We start from the raw sequence: 15856 nt of genomic DNA, 5'->3' as shown, positions 1-15856 counted from the left end.
AAGGTGAGGTGTGTGTGAGCAGAGCTGCCTGAGCCACCTTAGTTGCAGACTCTGTGCACACGGTAAAGCTGATGCTGATCTCTGTGTCTCTGCCTTTCTGGAGCCCACATCTCAAACAGCTTTTGCTAATCCAGTTTGCTCCCATTATCAGGAGGAGAACCGAGCAGTGAACTAGACTTGTGTCTGAGGAGAGAAAGGTTTACCAAAGGGGACGTCTTGCTTGTGTTTGCTGGAAGGCTTTAGAGCCCTGAGGCTCAGAGGTGTGCCGGTTAGGGGTCCCCTGGTGAAGGCGCTTTTGCCTTCCCTTCTTGCTTCTGGGGGGTGGCTATTGAAGTCCGGGGAATGATGTGTTTATCTTGAGGCAAAATGTTCCTTTGCTTTGCAGCTCCAGGTGTGTTTGGCTTTGCAGGGCTCTGTTGTGCGGGGCCACCCCACACTGGTTTGTTATTGAAGCATGACACCCTAGGGGCAGGCAATTGCTTTTCAATCCAAATCTTCCATGACAAATCGTGGGCTTCTTACAGAGGTCCACGGGGGAAATGGTTTCAAAGCCTCTCCTTGCTTATCTGGCCAGCACAGTGATACGCATTTCGGAGGCACATTGTTCAGGGAGTGAACACCAGCCCTGTGGCTGAAGGTCCCTGCCAGGCTCACTCAAAGCCATTACCTTCATTCTGCAGCCGAGTCGGTAAAGGCAAAACCCTTTGCTCGATGACGCTTTGTTCCAGAGGAAGTCAGCAGCCCAGCTAAGGCATGCGTGTGCACAGATTGTGAGAGCCCTTTCTTTTCTAGCATCCTGGGAGTTCTCTGCCGAGCCTCACGCTGCTGTTGGCCCTGGTTTATAGATGATTGCAACCTTGCACAGAAGCCAGGCAGAAGCTGGGGCAGGGGGTAGGGGACAGGGAACAGCATTCCAGGCTCCTGTAATGAAGGGGCACTGCCCATGCTGTTCTGACCCCAATACCTTTGGGATCCTTTCTTTCCCGACTGTAGCCTGCCTGCCCACGCCAGCTGCTTTCTTGTTCTAATGAGCTTCCCTCCTGCCTAGTTCCCTGGACAGCATGACTCCCTCTGACTTCCCTCTGAGCTGTGTCCTTTCCAAGCCAGAAGCTGCTACCAAGCAAGCTAAAATAAGCCAGAGAGAAGCTAGCGTACCACAGAGGTAGCCCACACTGTGCATTTAGCAACCAGAAAATCGCTACTGCTTTCTACAAGCAAAGAAGCCGGCAGCAAAGACACAGCAGACACCTTAGCTTTGTCTCTTCTGAGGCTGGCGTCCAGAATGTCAGGGGTACCCTTCCCCAGTCACCACAGAATCCTAGCTCACAGAAGACAGGCTGACAAAGGGGGAAAGTGTGACAAATTTATTTAATCAAAGTTTTATGAGACATGGGAGCCTTTAGAAATAGCTCAGGGGAAACTCTGGGGTTGGTTTGTTGTTGTTTGGCTTTTCTTTGTTTGTTTAGGATGTCCTGGTTTGAGGGAGAATGGGCAGTGTTATGGTTTAGACAACAAACATCCCTGTGAAAGTTCATGTGTTAGGGCTTGGACCTTAGCTGGTGGCAATATTTTGAGAATCTGGGGAGATTATAGGAGGTACAACATAACCCTGGGTCAGTGGGAGGGGGTGAGGGTGGCCTTTGGGGACACGCTGTCTCTCACCCCTCCTTGTCTTGCTTTCTACTTCCTGACCATTGTACTTTGCATGTGACATGTTCCCTAAAGGCTCTCTAATTTGAACATTTGGTCCCCGGTGGGTGGCACTGTTTGGAAGGCTGGAACCTTTAGCTGGCAGAGCCTCCTTGAGGAAGTAGGGTCACTGAGGACACACTTTGTGAGTGTTGTATCTGGATCTTACTCCTTGTTCATTCTCTGCTCCCTAATTAGAGGTATGGTGTGACTAACCGACCTCCCACTCCTTCTACCATGTCCTCCTGGCCTATGGGAGCAAGAGGTGCCAACCACCAGCTACACCCCTGTACCAGCAGAGAAAGGGAGCTAGATGTAGGTACCATGCAGTCGTCCTTCTTTGCTTGTTGACTGTGGTTACAATGTGACCACCGAACACAAGCCCCTGGCCTCTGTGACCACCTCATTGGGAAAGACTATATATAGCCTTGACTTGTGGCGTAGAATGGACCCTTTCTCCCTTTAGTTGCTTCTCCCAATCTATTTTTATCACAACAACACACTAGAAACGAAAACACAAGGTAAGAAGATGAATGGCCATCTGTTCCTGCAAATTCCACGGCCATCAAGCCAAGCATCTCTGTGTTGAATCCTCTTATCAATGAGCCCAGACAAACCCTTCATCTCTTTACACTGCGTAGGATGGATGCTGCATGCTTTAGTCACTGTGAGAACAGAGACCAGAAAGTGGGGGAAAGTAGAGACGGAGCCCACAAAGTTGCCCAGAATTCAGACTCCGTAGACCAGCATCAGAGTGCAGATCTAACTTTATCATTTATTACATGAGCTTATATGTAGCCTTTTAGCCAATTAGGGTATGTTTATGTATTCAAGGGCAAATTGGGGTGCAACCTGTGTTGTTTAGCCAAATCTGACTTGCCTGACCGGGAGCCTGTAAGGGAGGCAATCCCCTGTGGAGATGTCTGTGAAGGCAGAGAAGCAGCCACAGCCCTGGCCTCTGGTCCTTTGTGTTGTCTTGCTGGTATGCTGGGAGCCACATCAGATCATGCACTGTGTACAGTGGATCAGTACTCTTCAAGGAGTCACAGGGATTTGTGGCACCCCCATCTCCTCCCCATTTCTTCCTCTACCAGGTTCATCTCCACCCCACCCCACCCCCTACTGGTCAGAGCACTGAAAAGCCACAATACAGAAAATCTACATGGAGAGTCAGCAAGCAGTTCATTGGTGAATGACCTTGGTTCCGTGGCTCTTAAAACTCTGGACCTAGTTTGCTGGATGGATGTGGAAGAGTTTGGAAGTATAGGTTAGGGAAACCAAAAGGAAAACCGAGAGGAAAGGCTGATGCCGGCCCACATTGCTGAATCTCAGATGGGAACAATGTCTGTGTTAGGAAGTCTACATTCCTGTTACTTTCTGGGAAACCGTTTGTCTGAGCCCAACAGCTAAACGGAACCCTTTCTCTCTCCAGTTAATTATAACAAGGATTTTGGCCACAGCAGCGAGAGCTTATGGTGCAGGCAGGTGCAGAGGACTGTGCTTGGACCCCAGAGAGGACCTAAGGGTAGCAGCGAGCAGGAGTGTATCACTGCCGTCTGCTCAGAGTCCTCTTGAGCCATCTCTGTTGCGTCCCTTCCCCTGTGTGGGACTCCGTCCACCCGAGACAAGCCCCTCGAGTCTTCTTTTTCAGACTGTGCAAACACAGACATCCACTTGTTAATCATTCAGTGTAGCAAGTGGATCAAAGTCTTCCGAGGGGTCTCCCGGGTGGCTTTTGAGGGCCCCTTCTTGCACGTGCCTTACCTACAAGCTATCATCCAGTTTCCAGTTGTGGCATCTTTAAAGTGGACAGAACGCTTAAGAGACACTTGCAAAGCAGCCTCCAGGGTCCAGCTCCTCTCTGCCTCTCTCCGATATTGTTGTATCTTTCCAAGGCTTTCCGTTAAAAGAAATGTGCATATTAACTTTTCTTTTTACAGTAACATTGCACTGCTTTGTATGGTACATATCTAAATAATATAATTAGGATTTTAAGTACAATTGGCATAAATAGGTTTAGAAACCATTCAACCAATCAGAATTCGAGCTCTCTGCCCTCTAGCCTGGCCTTGGACCCTGAGTGTAATGGAAGGAGCAGGTGGGTAAGGGAGGGCTTTCCTCTAGCCAGTGAGAGGCTCCTTCCTGCTGGTCCTTTTCTGTTAATTAATGTCCCTGCCTGCTGCCAGCCTCCTTCACCTGCCCCAGGGAAGGAAGCTGGCTCCTCTGATCTGCCTGCTTCCTGTACTTTTGGAAAAATGTGGAATCACTCTCTGTGCTCCAGGGCCCAGGGTTGGGGCATCTGCACTTCCTCCATTAATTAACCATAGCTCAGTGCATCTGAGAAAACAGACCTCAGGGCTCCTGGAGTCTTCCACCATGGAGACTCTTTGTCATTTGCTGGCAAAGGCTGAGGGATAAACAGGCAGCAGGGTGGTCACAGTCACCCCAGGGTGGCAAGGACACCCTCACACACTAGCAACGCAGGTTCCACTAACAAATGCACACTGTTGTCCTTTGGCAGCTGAGAGACTCCCCACCCCTGCAGGGCATCCCATTTCTAGAAATGGAATAACACTCTATTCTTCATCATACCTAGGCCACATCTAATTCCTCAACAGGACCAGGGCAGTTAAAGACAGGGCCTTCCTGTTTCCCAGAAGCTAGTTGTGAGCCAGGACTAACTATCCAGGCTAGAACAGGCAAGAGGCTGGCTGTGTAGAGCAGACATTTGTCATACATATATACATATGTACATATACACACATACACACATTTGTCTTGCTCTCCCTTCCTTCCCAATTAATAGTTTGATGCTATTCTGTCTGTCTATACTGGGCATCTGTTTTTCCATCTACCAGTACTTCCCCCATTTGTGCATTTATGGGGACCCTATTCATAACAAATCAGGCCTCATCTCTCTGACACAAGTCGGAAGATCCTGACAAGGTAGAGCTACAGTATAAGAAAGGAAAATGGCCCTTACTCTGCTCCATCCGGGGCATACCGAAGTGCCTCATGAGGGGCAGGCTCTGCCAGCCTAAGTGCCGTCATCTCCAGGCAAGCTGCAGGTACCATGGCTACAGAACAAAGTGGTGCTGGTTAGGATGGCAACGATGAGACTCCAGGAAAGGTTCACCTTTGAAAAGGTGGCTCTCAGGGTCTCATTGTCACACAGGTTTGTTTGTGCTATACTCTAAAACTTAGAGCACACATGGGTTACAGGTGGCACTTGGTCCTCCTCTCCTAGGTCTGCCTTACTCCACCAGTCGGAATCCTTAGCCCCAGATGTCTTGGAGCTTATTCCCATGGAGGAGTCCCCAGCTGTGGTCTGTCTGCACTTTCTTCTTTTAGAAAAAATGTTATAAAAGATTTATTTTTATTTGTATGTCTGTGTGTGCCACACACATGGGGGTATCCACAGAAGGCAGAAGAATGTGTCAGATCCCCTGGAGCTGGGCTTGTGGGTGATTGTGAACTGCCTGATGGGAGTGCCCAGCTCATTCGAGTTCCCTGGAAGAACTATGAGCGCTCTTAACCTCTGAGCTATCTCTCCAGCTCCTCTCTGTACTTCCTTATTCAAAGGAGTCCTGGTGGTGTGCTGTCACTGCTTCCAGACCCTGAATCTTCCTGGAGGGAAACTGTTCAGGCACTGTCTGATGCTGTAGATCTCATTTGCTGACTGGCTTTCCTCAGAAGGTCCTATTGGAATCTGGTCTGCTCAAGTTTGGTTTTGTGCAATTTTAATTTGTGTGTGTGTATGTTTGTGTGTGTATATGTGTATATATCTATATATACATATATATGTATTGTGTGTTTATCATGTGTGTATTGTGTAGGTACTTATGAGTGTATATGTGTATGTATGTATATGTGTATATATGTGTATATATTTGTGCATATATGTATATGTGTGTATGTGTATATGTGTATGTATGTATATGTGTATATATGTGTATATATTTGTGCATATATGTATATGTGTGTATGTGCATATGTGTGTGCATGTATATGTGTATATGTGCATGTATATATATGTATGTATATGTGTATGCATGTATGTATTTATGTATATGCATATGTGTATATGTATTTGTATGCATATATGTGTACATGTGTGTGCATGTATGTATATGTATACATGTGTGTGCATGTATATATATGTGTGTGTATATGCATATGTGTATATGTGTTTATATGCATATGTGTATACATGTATATATATATATATATATATGCATATGTATGTGTCTGTGTGTGTGTGTGTGTGTTTGTATGTATAGGTATCTGTGCAGAGGCTAGACATAAACTTTGGGTGTTATTCCTCAGGTACCGTATATCTTGTTTTTTGAGAGAAGAGGATTAGCCTGGAATTGACCATGAAGGCTAGACTGGTTGGTCAGTGAACCCTGGGGGACCTCTGTGTCTCAGCCTCTCCAGTGCACACCAGCACACCAGATCTTTTACATGGGTCCTCCTGCTTGTGCTGCAGGCACTTTACCCACTGAGCTCCATCCTGGCCCTTGGTTTGCTCAACATTGATGCCCAAGCCCGGCGTGTTGAAGGGAAGCAGCCCAAACCCTCCTGAGTAATTCTGCCACACAAAAGGCAGTTTCCCAGGTCCTTCATGTACACTGGGTGGTGGGGGGGTGGGGAGGCCTGTTTTCCCTGTGCAGTCAGGCTCTTTCCCCTGCTATGAGAGGTTTTGGTTCTGTTTTTTGGTTCTGTTGAACACTAAACAAAACCAAACGCATTTGTCATAAACTTGCATCTCAAAAGCCTTCTCTGAATGAGTGCAGGGTCCTTGAAGACAACTAGCGTCTTGCTCAGACCTAAAGAGGTCTGAATGATTCAGATGCCTTCAGCCCCTACAGACATCTGGATGCTTTTAAAAGAGAAGCCCACCCACTCAGGGTGTGACCATACAATGTGGAATTTAGATGACTGTTTCTACTCTCCAGTATAATAAAGATGCACCCTTGGAGTCCTAATGTGTGCCTCTCTGCTTAATGGAATTTACACAGTGACTGTAGCTCTCAGCATGGGTGTGGAAAGTGAAGCTTATCACAGAACCTATTTCAAATAGATGCGAGAGAGACTCTTCCTGTGCCGGACGGACGGGCATTTGTCGGAGGGAATGATTCTTTACGAACACTGTATTTTTGAAGGAAAGATACAGACCATAGAGCATCCCTGGAATGCATTTGCAAAGAAACTATTCTGGAAAACAGCCCAGAGCCCGTGACTGCAACAGGAAGCAAGGAAAGGCGTTAGCACATCCACTAAGCTCCGGCACGGTGGTAGTCGCGTCTGGTTTACCTCAAGCTGTAGGAGAGATAATGAGACCTAGCAACAGAGCAGACATCCTGGGGCTCAAATCGAATTTTGGATTATAAGCATGTGTGTGTGGTGTGTGTGTGTGTGTGTGTGTGTGTGTGTGTGTGTTGCAGGGTTTTGGATAGTGTCATAGACTGGCAACTCCTAAATGCAGATGGCTTGCCAGCTACTAGAAAAGTCTACTCAGTTACCTGTCTCACCCTGACTGTAGAAATGAGATTTGTGTGTGTGTAAAGGTGGTGGGCTATTACAGAAACTTTATTATATGGCTGAGGAATAGAGGGGCTTGTGTGAGCTGGCTGAGTTATGGCAGGGGACAGTAAACAAGATGACAGCTCAGGCAGATTGCATTCTTGCCCACCAATCAACACACACACACACACACACACACACACACACACACACACACATGACCAGCAGCAGCAGCAGCAGCAGCAGCAGCAGCAGCAGCAGCAGCAGCAGCAGCAGAGGTTGCCAGTGGCTTGGGAATCCAGGCTGTATGACTTCCTGTCTGAACATAAACCCTTCAAATCCTTGTGATGGTTGGCCTGTTACTTAGTTACAAGATTTTCCTTGTTCGGTTGGTTGACTCCAGTGTCTCATCCTGCCTCTTCCCTTAGACTGGCTTTTGAGAACAATTTGAGAAATTAGTTATTTAATTACTCTCAATCCGTGTATATGGCCCAAGGGGCAGCCTGTCTGCTTGAGTTTGCAGGGGAGGGGGGTCTCCACTGACAGTGACATTTCTGAAACCAGAGCTCACCCCACCTAGCAATGACTTTCAGTGAGCTTCCCAAAGTGTCACATATTCAGAATGACAATAGTTCACAGGACTTTCTCTTGCTGTAGTTCCAGCCTGATACTGTTAACAAATGTTCACCCAAACACCCATAATTATGTATTCCCTGACATATGAACCCCAGTTCAAAACTTCTAAGTGTTGGTGTTTCCCAAATGTTCTATCCAAGGTTCTAACCATCCTTATGGGAGATGAAGCAGTGTGCAAAAGCCCTCAGGGATGTGGGGCATGGAGTGAGTGACGTCCCCACTGTGCATATGGGTGGACATCTTGCCAGCCACTGGATCTGGGTCTGTGGTTTAGAAAGATGTTGTCATGAGATTGTTCTGCTCATCAAAGGGAGTCGTGCTTTCTGTTTTAAACCAGGCTCCTTGGTCTGGGAGAGCAGGACAGAAATGCAACATTGGCTCTCTTTCCACACAGCTGAAAGGGTTTATCCCGGGCATTCGAGCCTGCAGGGTTGACCATGAGGTGACTGGCAAATGATGCTTGAAATGTTGTTGGATCATTTGGAGGGACTGCCTGAAAGGTTGTTACAGAGCATCTTCTGAGGCCAATAAAAGGTGGTGTGTGTGTGTGTGTGCGTGCATAAGTATATGCATGTATGTATGCATATGTCACATGATGCTATCTAGGTATACAGGAAAAGGGATCTTCCGATTAAAGAACTACAAGGAAGGAAAGAAGCCATCACTGGCATCTCAGAAAAGCTAACACACAGTACTGGAGAAATTGGAGTTCTTAAGTCTCATTAAAAAAAAAATAAGAGCAGACACAAACAGGTTTGGGAACAGAGAATGCACTCAAATAATGAAAGCTTACAGATAATTTGTTAGTGTTTAAAAGAAAAACCCCAGGGCAGGTACGCTGTAATATTGTGGTGAGGAGAATGGAGACGAGAATCAAGTATGGGCATGGTGTGGTTGGCCACAAGTCAGGCAGAAGGACTTTAGGGAAAGAGACGGAAGCCTAAAGCATTAGTTGGGGAATTTTAAAGCATATGTCGACCCTGGCCTGCAACCACAAGGAAAAGACAGAGGAAAGGCAAAATATCTTGGCTCAGAAAGGCCTGCAGGCCCAGTGGAACCTCAAGGGTGCTGAAGTAGGGGACAGGAATTCTAGGGAGAAAAAAGTCTGTCATCTCAAGGTGAACCCATCTTCCACAGGGTAGACCCCGCCCAGACTCCTAAAGTGAGGTGAGCCCACCTTCCATGGGGTGGACATTAGCCAGGTCCTTGACCTGCCCCACAGGATTAACCCAAAGTGGAAACAAGGACCTGTCCCCACCTGCAGACAGACATGTTGCGAGGTTTTCGAGGACCCACCTGAAGTAAGCTTAAATGTAGCACAGGGACTTCTATGTAGTTAAAGCGTATGGCCTTTAGTTGGGGAAGGCTCACAGCTCGCTTCTAATTCATCCTAACTCTTCTGGCCTGTGTCCCTGCATGTGGCCTGTGTCCCTGCACGTGGCCTGTGTCCCTGCTCATGGCCTGTGTCCCTGCACGTGGCCTGTGTCCCTGTTCCTGGCCTGTGTCCCTGCACATAGCCTGTGTCCCTGCTCCTGGCCTGTGTCCCTGCTCATGGCCTGTGTCCCTGCACATGGCCAGCTCTTTATCTCCCTGCTCCACTCTGCTCTCCTGTTTCTGCTTCTTCCTTGTCTCCTTCGATTCTTGGCTTCTGCTTTGTATCCCTCTTGCATCTGTAGCTGCCCAGATATTCCATCCCATACTTTCTGCCCCAGCTATTGGCTTTATTGTAACCAATCAGCAGTGAGACCATGCCTGGTCCATCTCTTTGGTTGCCTAAGGCATTGAAAGCTGCCAACCTTCGTCTTCTGGACAGGTGTGGAAGCACAAGCATTTCCACAGAAAAATCCCGGTGATGAGCCATACAAGTGACAGTACCAGAATCCTGTCAGAACCCAGCTCTCTGCTGGCACAGAATTAACAATTGAAAATACAGAGAAAATACGATGTAAGGAAAGTCACCTCAACATTGAGACAGATCCCATTTTCAACACCTATATGCATGTATGTGTCCATGTGCACATATGTATGTTCATAAAATGCTGTTTTGGTCATTTAAGGCTAGCAGCTATCCCAGAGGCATGGGGATCACCCTAGCAGGTTATTCTGGGCTCAGACATGGGCAGGCATTTGGTATTTGGACTTTCTGGCTCTGCTCACTAGCTTGAGAGCACTGTCTGGCTAGTACAGTCTAAGACCCAGCAAAGCTTCTTCAAGACTTTCTGCATTTGCTTCTATTCTCTTGCCGTCGCCAAGTGCCTAAGGCTGAACCCTTTATAAAGAAGAGAGGTATATTTGGTTCACAGTGAGTCTAAAAGTGCAGGGTTGGGCAGCCAGCCCCATTGTGTGTCCTCTGGTGAGGGGTCATGTAGCTCTATTACCACAGTAAGTGGTATTACATCACGCAGAACAAATCATGTGGTGGTACAGGAAGCCAGAGACTCTCAGGCTTGCTCTTTTATAGCAGTCTTCCAACAGTAGAGTAAGATGGGACACTGGCATTAATCCCTTCTAAGGGCAGCACCTGGCAGTCTAGTTATTTACCTGCCATACTGGGGACCAAGTATGGTCTCACCTAGTACTGCCATACTGGAGACTAAGTATGGTCTCACCTAGTACTGTCATACTGGGGACTAAGTCTTTCCCACAAGGGCCTTACAGGAGTAAAACAAATCTAACCTTATTACCTGGGAGAAGAGCTCAACCAGCATTGACTGGAGGCTGCCTTTAAAGGACACAGTAGGGTCAGCTTCTGGGGCTGCGGTGATGTCAGGATGCTGGTCTGTTGCAGCCTGGTGAGGGAAGAGAGACAGCAGATCCTTGGAGTTTGTGTGGACAGGGCTTCCTGATCACAAGGGTTTAAGAACAAGGGTGTGAGCCAACCCAGGAGGGGAAGAGCTGGGCTGTGAGGCTGTTCATTGTCTGTGGATTCTTGTTCATCTGACCCACGGGGAAAACCAGCCACCCCTCTGGGTAAATGACAGTTGGGGTATCTACAAAAATAAAAAAAAAAAATAACTATTTGAATTGCTGAAAAGATTGCTCGAGGGGCAAATTATAGGAGGGCTTATAGGACCCTTTTCAAAGACGCTTTGATATACATAACCCACACTAAATTATCCTCAGAACTGCGGAGCCTGAGAAAGTCCAACTCAGCCAAGAATTCTGAGGGGGGTTGTTGTTATAATTTTTAATTATCAAGTATCAATCATATAGATTTTCTTTATGACTGATACATTACAGACACTGCTAGGGTGCTGGGCCCGCTTCTGGACCATGTGAACTTTGGCCTTGGAGGGAGTGCCCCGCCCCCTCCCTTCCTAGGAGCTGAACCCCTTAGAAACTCAGAGTGAGCTCTGTATTACCCTGAGGTGGAATAGGAGAGACCAGTCTTGGTGCCCAGATTGTTTGATTCTTTGAGACATTTTCCTTACTGATAAGAAGAAACAATGATAGATAGCTCCCAAGACCCTGGAACATGCTGTCCTGGGAGTGAGGACTCTCAGGGGAGACCTCCCAGGCCCTCAGAGCCTCTGTCTGGGCTGACCAGCAGTTTGTTGATACCCATATTTAATAGTTTCAGAGGGGCTTTTGCCTCAGGCAGTTCCATCCTTAATGGGACCTCCAGCCAACACGTGTGTCTTTTAATTCTCCATTTTGGCTTACACGGGATTTTCAGTGTTTCTGGGAAATATTTTGAAGGACAACTGAGTTACTTGAAAAGAAAGTCTCCTTTATTTTAAGGGAAGGAGACTGAAGTCCTCTTACTTCTGTCTCCTTTATTCTTAGCTATTGATGAATTCTTAACGACAGAAAGAAATGCATCAAAGGAAAAACTGGTGTGCAGGTCTTAGCAAAGCCTCTTCCTTCCTGCTGGGACAGCTCCCCTCCTGGAGTGGGACATAGCAGGTTGAGCTGGGAGGGGGTGGAGCTGAGACCACAGCCTGGGGGCGGAGCTAAGACAACAGCCTGGGGGGCTGGGGGTGGAGCTATGGTTAGAGAGATGCCTGTTGAAGAGGGCACTATACTCTTCCAAGTGAGCAGTACACACACACACACACACACACACACACACATATTCAGATGCTTTTATTGCATGAGATTTCTCTAGTATTTTTAGTTTCCATTAGCACTGTCTTATTAAAGAATTGTCAATTGTTGGGCAACTGAAGTGTTACAGAGTGAGTGAACGGAGAAAAATGTCAAGGCATGTATCTGAATTTGACTGGTATTCCTGGGATGTCAAGGCATGAATCTGGATTTGACTCATATTCCTAAGTTCTGATGCTAACACACCATGTATAATATCTAAGAACCTGGAACAACACCATCAGGCCTGAGTACTTTCATATCATAGGTAGATGTTAGTTGTAAAATTGACATTTATTCTCCTGCTGCAATGTAGTCTCTGAGATTTACTGCCTCTGTCTGCTAACCTAGGCCTAGTTCTGGAAGCTTCTAGCTTCTGTACAATCTAATGTAGCCCTAGAATGTTTTCAGCCTCTGAGACTTGCTTTTGAATAAACTCACCCTTTCTTGTTCTTTCTGAACTCTGGCTGGCTGGTTCAACTCAGCTGTTCTGGCTCAAACAGGTCTCCACACTGACGGATTCAATCTGGCTTCTCAGCCTCTCCTGAATTGCTCTGCTTGGCCTCATACTAACTTTGTCAATGTGTTCTAATCTTCTGGTTCCTTCTCATTCTCCGGCTTGTTCTGTGTTTACCTGTCAGTGTCTAGCTTGTTCTCTCTTCAACCTGTCTCTGTGAACCTGTCCTGGTAGAACTGCCTCCTGTCTCTCTGCACTGCCCCTTAGGTAGCTTCCCTTTCCTCTCTCTTCTCCTGAGAGTTGGGCATATGCTATTCTGTCAGGTCTTTTTCTAATTGGTCACTTTTTCTGTCACTTAATTACACATCACTTTTAAACATGGGTGTTTCCTTCTACAAACTAATTTTACCTTCATGGTTTTGGATTCAAGGTGTGTGCTAAGGGCATGTTCATATTCTATTTCAGCTAGAGGATTAGCTAGCTAGCACATTGTCCCTCCAGACTCTCCCCACAAACTAACCTTGGCCAGGGTAGCCTGAATTATCACCTTCTCTTCCTTCTCTTCCTGAGAGTACAAGTTCTTCTGCCTTCCTCTAAGCCAGGCCCCAAGCAAGCCTACCTTGTGGAGCATCAGCTCAGACCTGAGTGATGTGCTAAGGCTGAGCCACACCACAACTAGAAGCAGGTCTTTTTTCCTCCAGTAAATAGCACAATCTTGGTGTTTACAGAGTGATCAAATACTCTGTAACAATTAGTTGCAGTTTTTGTAGTAGCCTGTCCATTTAATCTGTAGAACCTTAATCCCTATGCAAAGTTCTTTTAATCGGCTTTCTGAGTCTTTCACACTTAGCTGGGAGAACATTTATCTTCATATTGTGACTTTAATTCTAAGCCATTTCTTTCTCATTTTCTCCTTTATTCTCAGATCCTCTACTCTCTGGTTTCCTTGACCTTGCTCATTACTGTTAAGAATTTGTGACCCAAGTGCTGCTCACGGAGCCCTGGGATGAATGGCCAGCCTATGGCCCATATGTGAGTTCACAGCTCATGTCACTCAGGTCTGAGCTGATACTCCGCAAGGTAGGCTTGCTTGGGGCCTGGCTTAGAGGAAGGCAGAAGAACTTGTACTCTCAGGAAGAGAAGGGAGAGAAGGTGATAATTCAGGCTACCCTGGCCAAGGTTGGTTTGTGGGGAGAGTCTGGAGGGACCACTGACATGCTGCTTAGACCAGCCAGTGCCACAAAAACCTTTAGACTCTGCCGTGCAGTGGTTCTGCAAAAAAAAAGTGGCATAGAGGTGGCACCTGCTCGTGTATGGGATGGGCTGTGAAGGGGAAATACTACAGGACCAGGGGGGCTTCAAGATTTGTTCATTGAACCATGCTTGTCCCATGCCTGATGACCAGTGGTGACCTGGCACCATGTCAGACACCATCACCTCTGTCACAATAGGTATTGTGGCAGATGCTTGTGATCTCTGAGCTGGGGTAGCAGAGACAGGTGAGTCCCCAGGGCTCTCTTGATAGCCACCCTAGACCAACCAGTCACATCCAGACCAATGAGAGAGACACTGCCTCTCAAAAACCAAACCAAACCAACCAACCAACCAACCACAGGCAGGAGAGATGGCTCAGAAGTTAAGAGCACTGACTGTTCTTCCAGAGGTCCTGAGTTCAATTCCTGAGTTCAATTCCCAGCAAACACATGGAGAATCACAACCATCTGTAATGGAATCTGATGCCCTCTTCTGGTGTGCCTGAAGGCAGCTACACACACACACACACACACACACACACACACACACATATTCTTTTAAAAATAACAAAGAAACAACAACAACAACAACAAAAAACCCCCAAGGTCAATGACACCCAAAGAATGGTGGTTGAGGTTGTCCTCTGGTATCCACACACATGAACACACATGGGTATGCATACCCTCCACATGCACATATACCCATACACACATGAACATGCACACTCAAGAATGAATGAACACATTTAAGTAAATAAATAAGCAAACTAAGTCTCCTTCAGAGTCTGACTGTCAGGGGCCAAGTCTGCTTTGCAGACAAATTCTGAATGCCCTGTTAAATTCTAGTGCCCTTAAATATCCCTCTGACCTTCTCTGTAAACCCAGTCTTCCTGGTGACACCTCTGCCCAGTTTGTTACCATTTCTCTCGTGTCGTGAATTGTCTGAAAATTGACTTGAGTTGGGCTCCTGCACTCTCGAGAGTGACCTCTTAGAGAAGTGGTATCTCTGTCAGGTTTCCCACAGAGGCACGGAAACCAGGAGAGCTATCCACGCCTTCTGACTGCACACATAGCATCCTGTAGCTAACTGACACATCTCTCATTCTCTGACCAGGATTCTCACATCGTTTCTGCTGAAGTTGGAGAAAAGTGTGAAGCCATAGGCGTGAGGCTCCTACACCTGGAAGACCAGCTTCTCGGGGCCATGTACAGTCACGACGAAGCTCTCTTTCATATCCTTTTCAGTATCTCAGGAATTGTTTTACAAAAGGAAGTCTAAAAGTGCTGTAGCGCCTTCCCATACCCCAGCAGATGGAGGAGACTGTTGATCTTATCTGTAGTCTGGCACATCTTGGGTCTGTTAGCCACAGAGTCTGAGACAGGCACACAGCAGGACCAAAGCAAAATGGAGGCTTTGGCAGGCATGAGGATGGGTTTATATGGCATAGAGGAACAACCAGAAAGAAACATAGCAATTTTACTGGCTCACCTTCTTAAGGACCTTTACAATATCAAGAGTTTCCAAAGCCTTCTTTGAAGTCCTTTTTCCTGCCTTCTGCAGGTCATAGATAGTGGGGTGTAAAAACTAACACCATTGTGGGTACCTTCTTTCTGATATCTAACACATACTCATGGTCAGGCTTCACAGAGTCCTCCTTGGTTCTGATAATCGTATTTTCTTGCACCGAACTCAGTATCTTATGCCACATGACAGACACCTACATCCAAGAGACATCTGGGCTCACTTGTGTGTGCAACAGGAAGCATGCATCCCTGGTGACATGTGCATACCCTTGTCACTGGGCAGCTCTTTGGAAGGGTGTGGATGAGTTCTGTTCTAGTTTTATTTCTAGTGGCTGTTGGTAAAACACCCTGACCAAAAGCAACTTAGGGGAGGGAAGGTTTGTCTGGTTCACACTTCCGGATTAAATTTCATCACTGGAGGGGAGGTCAAGGTAGGAATTCAAGTGGCTAGTCTAGTCAAGTCACCTCACGCCCACAGTCACGAGCCGAGAGAAGCAAGTATGCCCATGCTGCCTGCCTGCTTAATCAGCTAGCTTCCTCCTCTCTTGCACAGCTCAGGCTCTTAGCCTAGGGAAAGGTGCTGCCCACAGGCCAACCTGACGTAGACAATTGTTCAACTTCAGTGATTCTAGATCTGGGCAAGGTGTCAGCTAAAAAGTTAACCATCTCAGGAACACGAACGGGG

General features: G+C 47.0%; 1 protein-coding gene across 1 annotated transcript in view; it reads left to right on the top strand.

The window, feature by feature from the left end:
• The window catches only part of Disc1 (DISC1 scaffold protein), a 210771-nt gene that overhangs the window by 184938 nt on the left and 9977 nt on the right, over positions 1-15856 (top strand). Inside the window, exon 12 of the mRNA XM_021170050.3 lies at positions 14762-14879. Within this exon, the coding sequence (XP_021025709.1) occupies positions 14762-14879 (118 nt within the window). The remainder of the gene's footprint in view (positions 1-14761; positions 14880-15856) is intronic.

Source organism: Mus caroli, unplaced genomic scaffold (assembly GCF_978045245.1).
Source record: "Mus caroli unplaced genomic scaffold, Mus_caroli_1 scaffold_10, whole genome shotgun sequence".
Taxonomy (NCBI): Eukaryota; Metazoa; Chordata; class Mammalia; order Rodentia; family Muridae; genus Mus; species Mus caroli.
The sequence above is the reverse complement of the archived record's forward strand: the minus strand, read 5'-3'. Positions and strand labels throughout refer to the sequence as shown.